The 12500-nt window shown below is 43.7% G+C and overlaps 1 protein-coding gene across 1 annotated transcript in view; it reads left to right on the plus strand.

The window, feature by feature from the left end:
• The window catches only part of col14a1a (collagen, type XIV, alpha 1a), a 104578-nt gene that overhangs the window by 16767 nt on the left and 75311 nt on the right, over positions 1–12500 (plus strand). The window contains exons 6-8 of the mRNA XM_079758318.1: positions 9983–10138; positions 10485–10604; positions 10853–11017. Coding sequence (XP_079614444.1) covers positions 9983–10138; positions 10485–10604; positions 10853–11017 — 441 coding nt within the window. The remainder of the gene's footprint in view (positions 1–9982; positions 10139–10484; positions 10605–10852; positions 11018–12500) is intronic.

Here is a 12500-nt window from a genome sequence, read left to right on the forward strand (position 1 = left end):
GGTTCTACGTCTGCTTTTGAGTTAATGCTTTAGACAGTGGGCTAAGCTAGCCATCATTTAGTATTGAGTGTCCCAGGCCAGACACACAGGGGTACAGGGGGGAAGTCATCGCTCCTGTAACTATATATCTTCACAATTATCACACTTGTCAAATGTGGCGTTTGGCATTTACACTGTGAGACATTTTCTATTGGTCTTATATCTTTTTAGCAGCAATCCCTATCAGAACAGCTGTTGAACCAGAAGTCATTAGAATTACCATCTAATTCATCATAAACATTGATATTAAGACGCAGCCACTACAAAAATACATATATTACCATATTTTAGTTTAATGTTTTTTAATTAAACATTTAGTGTGAAACATAAACATAAAAAAGTCCCCACATACACACGCACACACACAAATGCATCTGCATGTGCACACACACGCACAAGCACACACGCACGCACACGCACACACACACACACACACACACACACACACACACACACACACACACACACACACACACACACGCACGCACACACAAACACGCAGCAACATAAACTATTGAACAATAAGGAATAGGTCATTGCCCTGCACTCAAAGTCTCTGAGAGCCAAGTGCTAAATGGGTTTGAAATGGAGATAGCACAGAAAAAAAGGAATAGCAGCTCTTGGGTGAAACTTTAACTCCGAAAGTGCCAAATAATTGCCTTTAAATTACAAGCCCAACACTTAAACATTAGGGTTTATTCACAAATATATGTTTTAGGTGCACTGAAAAGGAACATCTCAAAATAGCATATTGTCATGAATAATGCTTTAGACATTTCTCCTTATTTGGTTTTAGATGTTATTCCCAGAAGGCACTGCAGCTACCTGCTACTCCCGAACAGACAGGATGGCATCAACAGCCCCAAGATTAAATATGGAAATATGTTTATATGCAAAATACATTTTGTTTCACATTAAACCGCAAACCATTTTTGTTACAGTCTCTATAAACTTTTGATGACCCTAGCATCTGTGCTGTATGCCCAGACCAGTTGGCCCTAACACACACAGACAAAGACATACACACACAAACATACACAGACACACGCACATACACACACTAGAACACCACTTGCCCTTGGCCTCTCTCACAAATATGCTTGGAGCGGAGCCACTCCACGTCGCCTGTTATCATCAGACTGAGAAATGATGGCAAGATGATAGAAATTAATATGTTTGTTTGTCAAACATGCACGATCGGCCTCTGTCTTTCTAGCACACACCACATAATCACACACACACACACACATACATGTGCACACACACATACACACACACACACACATACACACACATGCACATACACACATGCGCACACAAACACTAAGTAAACAGATTGACAGACGGAGAGGAAAGAAAACAAACTTTTTCACAATTCTGTTAAACTAATAAGAAATATGGTAGGATACACACAAGCCTCCCTCCTCACACCCACACACCACAGACACACACACACACACACCGTACACGCTCAGCACACATACACCAAACACACAAACCACACACATACATACATACACACCGCACATACACACACACTTGACACACACACACACACACACATACACACAGACACACACACACACACACACACACACACACACACACACACACACACACACACACACACACACTAACAAAGAGCCAGGGCCTAAACAAACGATAATGTTAGAAATTAGGGCTAGCTATAAATAAAGTAAACTCCTCCCCAGGAGAGGTGATGGATGTTCGGACACATTCTCTCTCTAGCTCTTGCCTCTCTCTCTCTCTCTCTCTCTCTCTCTCTCTCGCTCTCTTTTAAAGCTATGCATCTCTGGCCCGCTTGCCCTATGAGCAGTGAGGAATGGAAGCAGAATCTCATTGGCCTCCAGTTCAACTTTGACAGCCAAGCCCCTCGGGGGACAATCTGACCATGTGCCAGTATGTGTACGTGTGTATGGTGCCGGCTGTGTGTGTGTGTGTGTGTGTGTGTGTGTGTGTGTGTGTGTGTGTGTGTGTGTGTGTGTGTGTGTGTGTGTGTGTGTGTGTGTGTGAGTGTGTGTGTGTGTGTGCCCGCGTGCGTGTGCCACATACAAACATCCTGTCCTTGCCCTCTTGTGGAGCTGGGGCAATTTCATACATAAGTTAAGATAATCATATGTAAGTGGTTCGTACCATGACCTACCACAGCTATGTGTGTGTGTGTGTGTGTATGCGTCTGTCTGTGTGTGTGCGTCCGTCTGTGTGTTTGTACATATGTGTGTGTTTCTGTGTGTGTGTGTGTGTGTGTGCATGGCAGTTATTGCAGCCAAGAACTTAAGTGCAGGCGTTGAATTAGAATGATTAGCCCTCCTTCTTGAGATCCTGTGCCCTATGCCTCTACAACTTTTATAACCTGTCGCCTCCTGTAAGTGATTCAGGTGCCTCCTACACCTGCCGCCGCCGCTACCACACTGTGGAACGGGCTACTCATTGAATAACATGACAACAAAACTGGGGGTGTAACATTGGAGTGAGCTTTAATATCACCATAAATTACCCCTTGTTAAAGCCACACACCCACAGACACGAACATAAAGCCCTATTCGTGTGAAGGTTCCTTGGGTCTGTTTTCATGCCAGGGCCGTCTGAGACATAAATTGCGAAAGCAATGAATCGCCGCCGTGAGACAGCATTGTATGACTTCTGCTAAAAAGAATGAGTGTTACTCCGGGACTAATCTCTCTTAGGAGGGACCCGCTTGTCATCTTCTACTTTATTGACCGAGAGCGTCGTGGCCAAGCGCAGTATCCCATTCCCCGTTTCCTTGCTCACTTCTTCGTGGTACGAGCGGAATTTCACCCTATGTCTCAACTCTGTAAACATTATTTTGATTATATTTAGCACTTATAATTTAAGCCTCTGAATTTCCCACAGAGTTCTTTCCAGCTGTGTTCAATCTGACTTCGAAGGGAAATAATTACAGATAGTGTTGTTTTGATTAAGCTGAGATCCTGTGGAGTGTGTCAGCTAAATATGGTGGATATAAGGCTGCTTGCCTCCCTCAAGGACTTGGATTCACCAGGCAGTCTGAAATAGACTGAATATAATCCAGAAAATGTGTCTACATGCTATTTCTATCGCTGGCTATGTCATTTTGGTGATTTGGTAACATGGATACGTATAGCGCATTTAAAGGGGAGGTTGGGTGATTAGTGAAAATATGGAAATTCATTCAACAGGCTGTTTAACGAAACAGACAAAGTTAGAGGTCGTCTTTTGTTTACGCGAAAAATGCAACCTGTTCACATTTTTGTAATTAAAAGGGATTTATGCAATTACGAATCCTACACATAGTCCCTTTAAAACTTTGATCCCCCCGGATGGGGTTAAAAAGCTGGTAGACAAAGCATAACAGATGGCTACTTTATTTGTTATTCCTTCGTAATGGGAATCCTGAACACACTCGATTAGTTCTGTTTGAGTGAGACCTTTTTCTTGTTTTTTAATTAGCGCTGATTTTTAATGTCTTCTTTATTGTCATCATTTTATAATTTATCCACGGGCACTAATGTGGCCGTGGATTAGTTTACTGTCCCATTATCCACTCAACAGCTAATCAATGTTCTCCTCCCAGCTATTTTAGCTGGTTTAATTTCACCCCCCCCTTCTCCATTGGGCTCCGCTGTAAACACTGAGGCCAGCATTAGGGGGAGCAATGGGTTCATTAGGTTGTACTATGTCTTACAACACCAATATGTATGACGAAATCCGGGGACTAGGCTCGTCTCTGTCACGGCTTTGGAGCGGAGGTGAACCCGTAAGCAGAGCTCAGACTCAGGGTAGGAGCGAAAGGAAGCCTTACTTTGCGAACACACGCAGAACAGAAACAAACCGACAACACACTAGGAAACAACAGACTGGGGCAGAGACTGAGGAGCTCAAATACGAGGAACACAGGTGAACAGAATGATTCATTAGCACAGGTGACACACGTCACACTAATGACACAGGGAGGTCAGGAGCTGGGCGAGGCAGGTCAGGGACAGGGCTGTGGCATTAGTGTCGTGGGTGTGTCCCCTGGGTTGATTGGTCATTCTGTTCACCGGTGTTCCGCATAATTAAGTTCCTTCATTTCGGGCCCAGTTTGACACTTCCCTGCTTGTTTGTTTTGTCTGTGTGTATTCGCGGAGTAAAGCCTCTTTTCGGAGCTGCTCTGAGTCCGACCTCTGCATTCACGGTCACCTCCCTGCGCAAGCCGTGACGGTATGGGCTAGCGGTACACGGAACAAAATAGACACCCTCTTTGCACTTACACTGAAGACTCGTCAGCGCCATTTACGACAAACTAGAGGGGTTATAGGTAGCAAGATGGAAGGAAATGAAAGAGTCCATTACAACCTTAACAAAGGAAACAAAACAGAAAAATAGGTATAAGTAAGAGAGAGGAGCAGCCTATGGCGCTATGACCCAGCAGGCATTTGGGTCTGTCCTCCTGCCTGTCTGTCTGTCTGTCTGTCTGTCTGTCTGTCTGTCTTCAGTGAAATGGAACAAACAGGCTTTGGATTAAAGATCAAACAGCAAGGTGTGTACTCCTAAAAAACAGCTGTCGGCTTACACCCCACACCTCAGAGGACGACACACACACACACACACACACACACACACACACACACACACACACACACACACACACACACACGAACAGTAACGTACGCGCGCACACACACAAACAAACAAACACAGACACACACACACACACACACACACACACACACACACACACACACACACACACACTCACAGACCTGTCTCTAAGCTAACCCGGCTGTTCACGCTCGACAACGTCGGTGAGTCAGCGGTGGACGGGGGCGCCGAGATGGCCCCCGTCATCCCGCCTGCTCTGTTACGTGATTGGACGGAGCGATTTTTTTTTTTTTCTTTGGTGTTTTGGAAACAAGCGATGGAGGAGGTCAGTGATCCACACTAGGATCCCTTCCAACCCCCCATCCCGACACACACAAACACTCACACATACACACACACACTCGCACAGTGTCTCTTGGGTGTGTGTGTGTGTGTGTGTGTGTGTGTGTGTGTGTGTGTGTGTGTGTGTGTGTGTGTTCTAGCATGTGCTTATGCTACCGGGATGATCACACTTGGGAGCAGCGCAGGATTCACCGGAATGCTTTCTTCTGGAGCTTCTAGCACTGGACTGAACCGCTACTCCCATGGAACAGTGTAGTAAACCTGGACTCCCCTCGGCCGTGGTGACGCCTCACAGCAACCCTTCACACGCATCTCTCCTCCCCATTTGATTACACAGCACCTCGCCAACCATTTGAAGGGTGAAGGAACCCCCTTATTAGCAGGACACCTTTGGCCCTCGAGTTTCAAACAACGTTCGCTCCAGCGGTAAAGACACATTGGTTTCCATGAGAGATAGTGCGAGGCTGTGTGGAACAGGGTACCAACTCATGGCACACCTTTGCAACCGATAAAAAAACGACCATTCTGGAAAACCACCCGGAAGTTCCAGTCTTCTTGTATTTGGAGAGAACTTCCCCAATTCAATAACTTTTACATTTGAGTCAAAAAAGATCAAGATCCAGTCTCCAAGAGACCCAAACCGAACCACTTTCAACTGAAGAACGGATTTTGCGGTTGACTTGCACTTTAAAAAACATTTACACTGCTGCAGTGAGTTCCACAGTCTAACAAGCAATTAAATTCCATTCAAATCACTTTATTTTTCCTTTATACTTCACATGTCAGTGGGTACAAGGTTCTGCCGGGCTGGGAAAGGCCTACTCCTGTGAGGTAACAGGATTATTCTGCTTCAGCCCAAAAAATAAAAAAATGCATGGGTCACAAATTAGATTTGTTATTGTGAAAAAGATTTTAGTGTTTTGAAAGTGGTTTTAGAGAAGTGAAGGGAGTGATCAGGACAGGGACATGGAACAGCTCAGTCTACTGGGCTTGTAAACGATAAGAAGCAGCAGCTACCTGTTGCAATCAAAGCAGATGGAGGAGACGCAGGGTTTCTACCAGGAGAAATGGTAGAAGTGATGGTGCGATGTTGCATTACAAATTAATTGGAAATGTTGAGTCTGAAAATGAGAGCTGATTAAGATAACACAAAATAAGATACCAATTTATTAATCCCAAAGAGAAATTTGCCTGAAAAATGAATTGTATTTTAAAATCTGATGGAATACATTTCACCAATAAAATTCTTCTTTTTTCTAAAGAATATTATTCTACAAAAAAACGAATAATCTCCCCATCCATCGTGAACCCTCCATATAGGATCACGGGCAAAGCGGGGAGCAGACAAGGTGTCTCTTTCGACAGCAGGAGAAGACGCAGCAGCGCTGCGCAACAAGGCCAGCAGCCCAGCCGCTGCGTCTCATCTGCATGCCTGTCGCTGTCCTCAGTGTTAAAGCCAGACTCTGAAACACAATCACTGCGGCACGGGGAAATAAAAGTTAACCAGGGGCAGATTGAAATGACAGCACACTGGGCCTGATCCCCCGCTGCACAGAGGTCAGCCGTAAATCACCGGTGGCTGGGATGAAGGAACACGCTTAGAGAGGGAGATGATGGAAAAGAGAGAGTCAGGGGAGGGAGGGAGGAGAGAGAGAGTCAGGGGAGGGAGGGAGGGAGGAGAGAGAGAGAGAGAGAGAGAGAAGGACAAAGAGAGAAAGAGAGGATAAGCAGACAGCCCAGTGGAAGTGTCCTTAAATGGCTGCATGTGTGTGTGTGTGTGTGTGTGTGTGTGTGTGTGTGTGTGTGCGTGTGTGTGTGTGTGCCTGTTTGTGTGTTTTCCCAGAAGTGAGGAATTAAAGAGCAATCAGCTAGGCTTTTAATTAGTCTGGTCTGTTGTGGTCAGGTGGAGGCATATATGTGCTTGTGTTTGCTCTCTAATGCGTGCAAAATGCATAAATCTGTTCATATGTTTATGTTTTGGTGTGTCAATACATTTGTTTGGCTTGTGTGATGTTATTTGTTTGTGTACATGCGTCCCTGCGTATGTGTTGAGGTATCTGTGTGGAGGTGAGAGTGGGGGGGTGTGTGTGTGTGTGTGTGTGAGCATGTGTTCTATTTATAGCATGGAAAGCAAAGGAAGAGAATTAGAATAATTCACTCATTCACGTCCGCCTTCATGTTTGTCCGCCTCAGCGTTTGACTGGCTGGCTGCCTGTTCGCCCGGCTGCTTTTCCACTTCACGGTTTCCATGTCTGCCTCCGTGTGTCCGTCTGTCTCTGAGTCTCAGCCCCTCCCTCATTAAAACAATTTATGCTTTGCTTCTCTAGCCTTGTCTGGTCCTAATATTAGTTAGCATAGCAACGGAAACAGTAGCCAAAAAATGAAACGATAAAAAAAACAAAAAAGTGAAATATTACTTCCAGACAACTATTCAAAAAATGGTGAATTGGCTGAGTCTCTATCTGCCGCAGCCTGTCTGTCTGTATTTTTAGCCAGCTCTGTCTGTTAGTGTTTTCGGTTGAGTCCGTACGCGTAGAGCAGAGGGTTAGGCTCCACAGTAGCTCCTGGTGTATTGTTCACCGTTTGTGTGGGCCCTGTCCACAACCACCACACGTTTGATCAAAACATGCCACCTAAGCCTGCACACAAACAAAGTATTAGCCTGTCAAGCTGCCTGTCTGAGTTAGTGTCATAGCGGACGATTGTTTTGTGGAGGATTTTCCACCAAATCTCGTGTCTCACGCGAGAGAGGACTGCGGAAGGGTGCGGGAACTACTGAAGGATATGAGGTTCTCCATTTACTAGGTCATAAAAGAGTTTGAAATATGTCCAATAAAAGCTGTAATAACCAAATTCGAGTAGAACGATGTTAATTTGCGGGGCCTGAATTGTTGATGAAAGACTCAAGATTTTAATGCTTATATTCTCAGGGCTTAAAGAGCCATACCTGTGTGATCCTTATTCATCCTCTCATCTTCAAAACATTGCATAGGTGTGCACGCCTCTGGCTTTGTGGGAAATTGTACAAATAAGTATACTTTTAAGGGGCTGATGTTGTGACGGTTGTAATGTATTTCCCTACATTTCACCATCATGTGTGTAACGCATTTGTGTTTCTCTTTTGGACGTTTGTGTGTGTGTGTGTGTGTGTGTGTGTGTGTGTGTGTGTGTGTGTGTGTGTGTGTGTGTGTGTGTGTGTGTGTGTGTGTGTGTGTGTGTGAGTGAAAGTATGGTTGTGTGTGTGTGTGTGTTGAAATAACAAACCCGACCAAAACTATTCAAACCAAACTGTTAGGGTTCTGTTTAGGTTTCTCGCTGGTCTTTCTTCGGTATTCAGCTTTTTGCCATTTCATCGAAGCGACCACGCAAGATAAACTTCCATACACCATATGGGCTTCTCGGTTTTGTACTCCCTCTCTCTACTCTTAATTTTCTCTTCCCTCGCTTTCCTTATGTTCAAATGCAAAAAAATAAACGGAAAGATAAGCACACCGTCCGGCCTATACTAAGCTGTTTAAAAAGCACAGTTTTTAACCTTTTTAGCTAAACAGCACAACTATAGGCTTTTGAGTTTGTGTTGCCTAGGGATTTCCCAAGCTCTCTAGTTTCTTTGAAGTCGGTTTCCTAAAGATACTCCAAGGAAAGCCACATAGTTTAAGATATCGATCGTTAAATTATTAGATAGACAGGGAACAGGTGTGCCTCGTTGCTGCTCTGAACCAATCAGGGCTCTGCTTGTCTTGTAACCACCCAAAACTCAACCCTGCCCACCATTATGTAAATGATTAGCTAACCTAGCAACAGTTCGGCACATGACTTCAAACAGTTATATTGCCAGGATACTTACGAGTAACTCTAAATCTCTTTTTTTTAGCATGAACAATATAAGCAATAACATCCAAATATGCAATCCAATTCTGGAGCAGCGACGTGACAGGAGGCAGATGTAACCTGTTATAAATCACGGTCTCAGTGGATGTTTCAAGGGAACAGTCTGGCTCAGTAGACCTCTACTTTTCTTAAAAAATGCAGCATTGGTATTAAAAAGGACCTTCTTCCTTTGTGAGCAGAACCTTTAACACCCCCGATTAGTTATACTGAAATCTGCAGCACATGGGCTGCTGGTAAAGTTTCAGGTTTTAACATAAAGGAGACAAAAGTACCAAAAGCAATCTGCAAACAGAGGCCTTGGTTCATAAAAAAAACTTACTCATGGTTACTTTATGGTGAGGGCTTAGGGGATGCCATGTTACAGTTAAAGAAAGATGACAATGCTAAAAAATTACTTTGTAATAGATAAGTAATAAATTCAAGTTAGACTATAATAACTATAAGGAGAACACATGGCTATGCTATTTTGTCCCTGTGATTTGTTTTTCCCGAGAGCCGTTTCTCTTTGAGTGTAATGGTAAAACGGTGTAGGTGTTTGTTCTGTGAGAAGTGGCCTGTTCCCATTATAATTGCTTCACCACTGCCATTAAGCCCTCCTCTTCTCCAGATGGAAGACTCACGCGGGACAGAATACCTCCAGTGTTCTGGCTCGCATAATAGTTCCAGTCTGTGGTGGTTTCTATAATTGAGCTCTTTCTATGCATAATGTGGATCATTTTCGCGAATGTATGGTGAAAATAGTCATTTGTTTGTATTATATAATAAAGAGAACCTATGGGCTGCATAGCTGTTGCCTCCTGACGAAAAACAAAAAACGAATTAGATCTCGTTTTATGAACTTTAAAAATATACATATTTTATGCTTTCTCCTCTATTGACCTGTCTTGGAGCACAGGGTTAAGATGAGATAACATTTACAATTAATATTCATGAACTTATGTTTCATGGTTCACCTGATTCATTCCCCACATCATCCCGAGTACGGATGGGAAAAACTCTTTTATCATCCACAATCCCATTTTCAGTCAACCTTAAAGGTCAAATAACAAAATAAACATTTGCCAGAGTTCGGAGAGTAACCTCCCGGTTCTCTTCTCCTCCCCAGTGGACCCGTTCGTGTGCCACACGGAGGCGGTCGCTGACATCGTTATCCTGGTGGACGGCTCGTGGAGCATTGGCAGGATCAACTTCCGGCTGGTGCGCCTGTTCCTGGAGAACCTGGTCAACGCCTTCGACATCGGCATCGACAAGACGCGCATCGGTCCGTTCCCGTCTCTGTGTCATCCTCCTCTGTATCTGTTAAAGATCGCAGGCCTACTCCACCTGGAAGCAATGACAATTATTGTTTCGAAGGAATTGTTTTTGTGATTAAAAAGTGTATAGATTAGTGTGTTTATTAGTAAATGACCTGTCTCATTTAAGCCTAGTTTGTCAAAGCGAAGAAAAATGTGTACATTTGATCATTTGAAACAAGCAACCAAGTACTTACATGTCCGAAGCTTTTAGACCCATATGTGATATTGTTGCTGCGTACATGTTTGAACTGCATGGATGACATTGATATGCTGGTGTATGATGTGTCTGTGGATACATGTCTGTCTCGGTAGGTCTGGCTCAGTACAGCGGGGACCCCAGGATAGAGTGGCATCTGAACGCCTACACCACCAAAGACACCGTCATCGACGCCGTGAAGAATCTGCCCTACAAGGGAGGCAACACACTTACCGGTAGCCACCTTTCTTCATTGGGCTATGTTCATTTCAAAAGCGGTGTCGCGTGTCGCATTTCCACAAAGGAATCCTTGTTAAGCCTTAATTAACGTCTGTATCTCTAAACTCTTCCTCTCCCAAACCCTTAATTTCTCTCTTTGTACTTATTAATCCGTCACCTCGTGTTTAGATAGGAATTCCTTATCTGGTTCCACCCACTCACTCGTCGCTGTTTCATTCTTTCCATCGCCCAATCCCGTCCAAAGGCCTGGCGCTGACCTACATTCTGGAGAACAGCTTCAAGCCTGAGTCCGGATCCAGACCCGGTGTCCCAAAGATCGGGATCCTGATCACGGATGGAAAGTCCCAGGACGACGTGATACCCCCTGCGGAGAGCCTGCGAGATGCCGGCGTGGAGCTGTTCGCTGTCGGTGAGACAGATCCTTATACTATCTGGTTCACTTACAAAGCAACCCTTCATATTTTACAGTTCACTTACACAGTGTTCCTAAATGCTATCCAGTTCATATACACATCAACCCTTATTACTATCTAGTTCAACCCTTAATACTGTCTAGTTCACATACACATCAACCCTTAATACTTTCTAGTTCAACCCTTAATACTGTCTAGTTCACATACACATTAACCCTTATTACTATCTAGTTCAACCCTTAATACTGTCTAGTTCACATACACATAAACCCTTATAACTATCGAGTTCAACCCTTAATACTATCTTGTTCAGATACACAGGAACCCTTAATGCTAGCTAGTTCACACACACAGCAATCCTTAATACTTTATAGTTAATATACACTGTGATCCTAAATACTATCTAGTTCACATACACATCAACCCTTAATACGTTATAGTTCACATAGACAGTAACCCTTTAAACTACCTAGTTCAACCAATAACTTCAGGTCCAAACAAATAATAAATCAAAATGAAAGATTTATTATAAAAAAAGAAACAGACTTGGCAGGACCAATATACATTCAGTATATGTGATTGAGAATGGAATATTGCAGTGCAGACCTAAGCTCGAAAACAGTAAAGGACCAAATCACATAACGTTAAGAACTAATTCCAAACACACACACACACACACACACACGCACTGACACACAAACACACACCAAACACACATGCAAACACACACACAAACTTTATTTCTCCTTCTTCACTGCTGGTATTTATAGTCCTGCTGCTACCTGGGAATCCAATCAACAAACAGGCCACGCCCCCCCATCCGTAGCCAATCACCAGTCTTACCTAAGAATCCAATTTACTTTACAGCAGACAGGCACACAGGAGACAGACTGGGCAGACGGAGAGACTGGCACATAAAAAAATGACAATAACACATATAGGACTATGGGCACATTTTGAATATCACATCCGATCCATCTATTGCATCAGCTGTCAGTTACAACATATTTGCCCTTACTGGGACATAAAAAGAGAACGGATAGTTGAATAAAACAAGATTATTTGTGGGTGTGAATGTGTCAGGGGAAATTAGATTTCAATGCCACAGTGAGAATTATAAAGATATATATATATATTCACAATGCCAAATATGCAGGCATCCCTTGCATTTCTATTGTGTTTTATATTGATCTAATTATATACGCACCCTGAGTGTTAAAAGCGGCAGTGTGTGTGTGTTATTTTCATGTTGTGTGTCTTGTGTTGTTTTTAACGTGGTCTCTGAGACATGATGTGCATAACCATACATGGGATTGAATGGATAAACGTTGAACAAACACAAAACTGTCAAAACGTACGTCTAGCTGTAATATTAATTGGCAGTGCATTCCTTGTTTGTATGCAAGAGCCTCTTTGAGCGGCACAGTGGGAAATGGAAGTGGCCAGTGATTCATCGGATGAACTGAACCGCACCGCGTT

Source organism: Pollachius pollachius, assembly GCF_949987615.1.
Source record: "Pollachius pollachius genome assembly, chromosome: 1".
Taxonomy (NCBI): domain Eukaryota; kingdom Metazoa; phylum Chordata; class Actinopteri; order Gadiformes; family Gadidae; genus Pollachius; species Pollachius pollachius.